Raw genomic sequence first — 4,484 nt, 5'->3', positions numbered from 1 at the left:
GTCACCTTGCAGAACGAAACCTTGCTTTCCGTGGCCATAATTCCAACCTACATGAAACAAACAATGGAAACTTTCTAGGTGTGGTGGAGCTGCTTGCAGAGTTTGACCCAGTGATGAGCGAGCATGTCAGACGAGCGGAGACAAAAGAGATTGCTGACCATTATCTGGGAAAAACGATACAAAATGAGCTGATCACTCTTATTGGAGACAAGACAGTGGAAGCAATAATACAAAGAGTAAAACAATCCCATTACTACTCTGTGATAATGGACTGCACCCCGGACGCTGCACACATAGAGCAGCTCTCTGTGACACTGCGCTTTGTCAAGTGCCAAATCGGTGCCGGGGCTACTGTTGGAGAGCATTTTGTCGGTGTCCTACCAGTGCTAGACACATGAGGCACAGGGCTAACAGATGTCTTCTTGGAGCATTTGGAGAAGTTAGGCCTGGATATCGATAAATGCAGGGGACAGGCGTATGATAACGGTAGCAACATGCGGGGGAAAAATAGCGGTGTGCAGAAAAGAGTGCTTGATATCAACAAAAAAGCACTGTTCATGCCATGCGCCAGCCACAGTCTAAACCTCGTCATTGTAGATGCTGCGAAGTCAACAGTGGAGTCTGTGAGCTTCTTTGGGGTGCTGCAACGTCTGTACACCATTTTCAGCTCCTCCACACAGAGATGGGAGATTTTCAAGACAATCGTGCCACAGATGACTCTAAAGGCCTTATCGAACACGAGATGGGAATGCCGCGTGGAAAGTGTGAAAGTGCTGCGCTATCAGCTTCCTGCTGTCGGCGAAGCTCTTCTCTCACTGGTCGATCATGCAACAAAAAAAGGTATGTACTTGTGTGTGTTGTGTTATTTATTATTTATTTATTTATTTATTTTTTGTGATAAACAGTCTATGATTTTAGTGTATTAGGCTACTTATTAGGGTGTTTTTAACCTATTAAAAAACTGTTTCAGTACAATGCCAGCGGCGCATGGCATTGTGAAGCGTCATTATAAATTGTTGAAATTTAAGAAAACAACATTATTGTTATTATCAGGTGACAGTGAGACTGCGTCTGCTGCCAGAGGTCTTGAACAGGAGATAACGAGCTGGAAATTCCTGCTTACTGTCATCATCTGGTACAACATTCTACATGAGGTTAATCGTGTCAGCAAGCTGCTCCAGAGCCCACAAGTTGGGATTGATGTGCTACAGCACGAGGTGGGATATGTTCTTAAATTCCTAAAGGAATACAGAGAGAACGGCCTTTCATCCGCCCTGACAGATGCTAGAGACATCGCGGAAGAGATGGAGATGCCAATGGTCTTCCCCACTACACGAGGCCGAAAACCCAAACGCCAGTTTCCGTACGAGCCCCAAAATCCGGATCCTTCCTTGACAGTGACACCCGAGGAAAAGTTCAGGAGAGATGTTTTCCTCCCACTAGTGGATTCTGCCATTACAGGCACTAGTGAGCGCTTCAAGTTGATGGAGGCATTTCATGGTCTGTTTGGTTTCATTTATAGTAGAGAGGAAATGAAAAGGGCCGTGGAAAGTTACACCCTCAAAGAAAGCTGCGCAAATATAGAAAAAACCCTCGGCGATGTGGACGCTGAGGACCTTGTGCGCGAGATCTCGGCTGCTGTTACTGCCGTGCCTGCAAAAGAAACCACTGGCCTGCAGATTCTGAGCTACATTTACAGCAACAATTTAGTTGAACTGTATCCAAACCTCAGCATTGCTCTCCGACTCATGATGACAGTGCCTGTGACTGTAGCGAGCGGAGAGAGGAGTTTCTCTCGCTTGAAGCTAATAAAAACACACCTGAGGTCAACAATGCTCCAGGAGCGGCTGTCAGCTCTCGCTCAGATTTCAATTGAGCACGAGGTGACAAAATCGCTGGACAAAGATGAACTTATCAGGGCATTCTCAGCACTCAAACACAGAAGGGTGGATTTCTAAAAAGGGCTCAGGTGAAATCTAACGTTACGCCCGCCGCCCGGTGAGCTGTCCACGGTGCTGAAATAACGCGAAAACATCGTTATTTATTTATTTATGAAGTTCGGTTCAGTGTCAGTTAGACACTTTTTCTTCTTTGCTTTTGTTAAACGTATTACGGAGCCCGGGAAGTCACCTGTGTAAGTAAAAAAAAAAAAAAAAAATCCGTGGCGACGGTTTTGCAATCCGTGCGCCCAGTTTATAAACCGTACTCACGAATTCTCAAACTGTTCCCTCGGTTTAACAAATCGTGCCCACGGATTAATAAACCGTACCCACGAGTTTCTATTCCGCGCTCTCAGACTTGTAAACCGTGCCTTCAGTTTGTGCAATCTGTACCCACAAATTCATAAACCGTGCTCACGCTTTCGCAATCCGTTCCCACGGGTTTGTAAACTGTACTCACGGATTTGTGGCTCGCCCTCATTTTAGAAGAACACCAGGAGGTACGTTGTTAACGAATCTTATAGTATATTGTTTTATTGTGTATTAAGTGGAATACATCAAATTGTCTTTACTGCGTCTGCATGCTTAAAGTGATTCTCAGTTGTAGCGGGTATGGGTGAATATACGATTTAATATTAATGGCGTGCATCAAAATCTTTTGTTTATTTGTGATAATCTTAGCACTTTAGTATTATTGCCTAACCTGTATTATGACTGATATTTGACGAACTGCTTTGTTCCTTTTTTGTAAGTTTTGGACAAAAGCGTCTTCTAAATAATAATAATAATTATTATTATTATTTGTGTTTAACTATAAATGAGTTCACTTAGTAATACAGTAATATGTTTGTCATAAAATAATTGATGCTTTATTTTTATAGGCTAACCTAACCTTTTACAGTTTGGGATAAAATAGGCCTACATTTTTTGCATAATTTTTGCTTAAATAAAGCGTTCATAAATTATTTTATGATAAACATATTACTGTCTTAAGTGAACTCATTTATAGTTATAAACTTTAATAATAATAATAATTATTATTATTATTATTACATTTTATAGGCTACATTAGAAGACGCTTTCGTCCAAAACTTACAAAAAAGGAACAAAGCAATTCGTCAAATATACCGTACTACCGTGCTAAGATTACCACAAATAAACAAAAGATTTTGATGCACGCCATTCATATTAAATCGTATATTCCACCCCATACCCGCTACAACTAGAATCACTTTAAGCATGCAGACGCAAAGACAATTTGATGTATTCCACTTAATACACAATAAAACAATATACTATAAGATTCGTTAACAACGTACCTCCTGGTGTTCTTCTAAAATGAGGGTGAGCCACAAATCCGTGAGTACAGTTTACAAACCCGTGGGAACGGATTGCGAAAGCGTGAGCACGGTTTATGAATTTGTGGGTACAGATTGCACAAACTGAAGGCACGGTTTACAAGTCTGAGAGCGCGGAATAGAAACTCGTGGGTACGGTTTATTAATCCGTGGGCACGATTTGTTAAACCGAGGGAACAGTTTGAGAATTCGTGAGTACGGTTTATAAACTGGGCGCACGGATTGCAAAACCGTCGCCACGGATTATTTTTTTTTTTTTACTCACACAGTTGACTTCCCGGGCTCCGTAATAATTCAAGTTGAGGGGATGTTTTAGCTGTTTTTTTTTTTTTTTTAAGTCAGTCCAGACAGCTGAAAATATACTGTGCAAATCAATTAAGCAGTGAAGTTGCCCTGCGTGAAAGGGCGAGCATTATTCCAACGTAAAACGCTGTATTGTATATAGTTTTAATCAAATAAGGTTGGATTATTTCTATGTTGAGCTGCCTGTTAATGAAGCTGAAAGTGCACGTAATAAAATAATATGATGCAAACCAACAGGAATCCTTGCTTTTTCTGCTCTATTATGTTTATATTTTATGTGGGTAGGGCCCCATATTAGTTATTGAAACGGGCCCCCAGATGCTTAAGGCCGCCCCTGACTACATCCCTCTACTTCCTGCTTTAATGACGTCAGTAGAATAGTTTTTTGACTAACCTCCGCCCACAGGAATACACACAAAAAAGGGAAGTGGTCTTGTTGCGCTCCCACGGAGAAGAGGAAGAGTTGCGTTTGTAGAGTGTGTTTGTCGGCATGTCGTCAAGACGCTGTTATTTTAAAGACATGTTTACAATAACAATGAGCGCATGCATCTCCACATTATGGTAAGAGACGTGACCTTTCCGGGCAACGTGCGCTAAACTGCTGTCGAATCGCAACGTAAAGTAACCGCTGGCACAATCAGAACTCGTTACATATTTCTGAAGGAGGGACTTCATAGAACAAGGAAGTAATCAGCCCGTTCTTAGGACAGTGAAAACAGCGGTAAAGTAAATTGTGTGAAAAATACTGTTTTTTTACACGTGAAACATGAACACGTTAAACGGGACCTTTAAATTTTTTTTATTTTAAAAATAAAAACATTATTTTGATTTCATTGAGCGTAAAAACAAAAAATAACTGTTAAATGTAAACTGTGCATAATTT

General features: G+C 41.1%; 1 protein-coding gene across 1 annotated transcript; it reads left to right on the top strand.

The window, feature by feature from the left end:
* Nucleotides 1-494: 494 nt before the first annotated feature.
* LOC309481978 (zinc finger MYM-type protein 1-like) lies at nucleotides 495-3,835 on the top strand (the record flags this gene model as incomplete). Its single annotated transcript, XM_082147105.1, has 2 exons — nucleotides 495-840; nucleotides 1,054-3,835. The coding sequence occupies 2 exons, from the start codon at nucleotides 495-497 to the stop codon at nucleotides 1,956-1,958; spliced, it is 1,251 nt and encodes a 416-aa protein (XP_082003231.1). The 3' UTR covers nucleotides 1,959-3,835.
* Between the last annotated feature and the right edge of the window lie 649 nt (nucleotides 3,836-4,484).

Source organism: Leuciscus leuciscus (assembly GCF_965113295.1).
Source record: "Leuciscus leuciscus genome assembly, chromosome: 1".
NCBI classification, from domain to species: Eukaryota; Metazoa; Chordata; class Actinopteri; order Cypriniformes; family Leuciscidae; genus Leuciscus; species Leuciscus leuciscus.
Note: the sequence above shows the minus strand (reverse complement) of the source record. Positions and strands in the feature narration are given on the sequence as shown.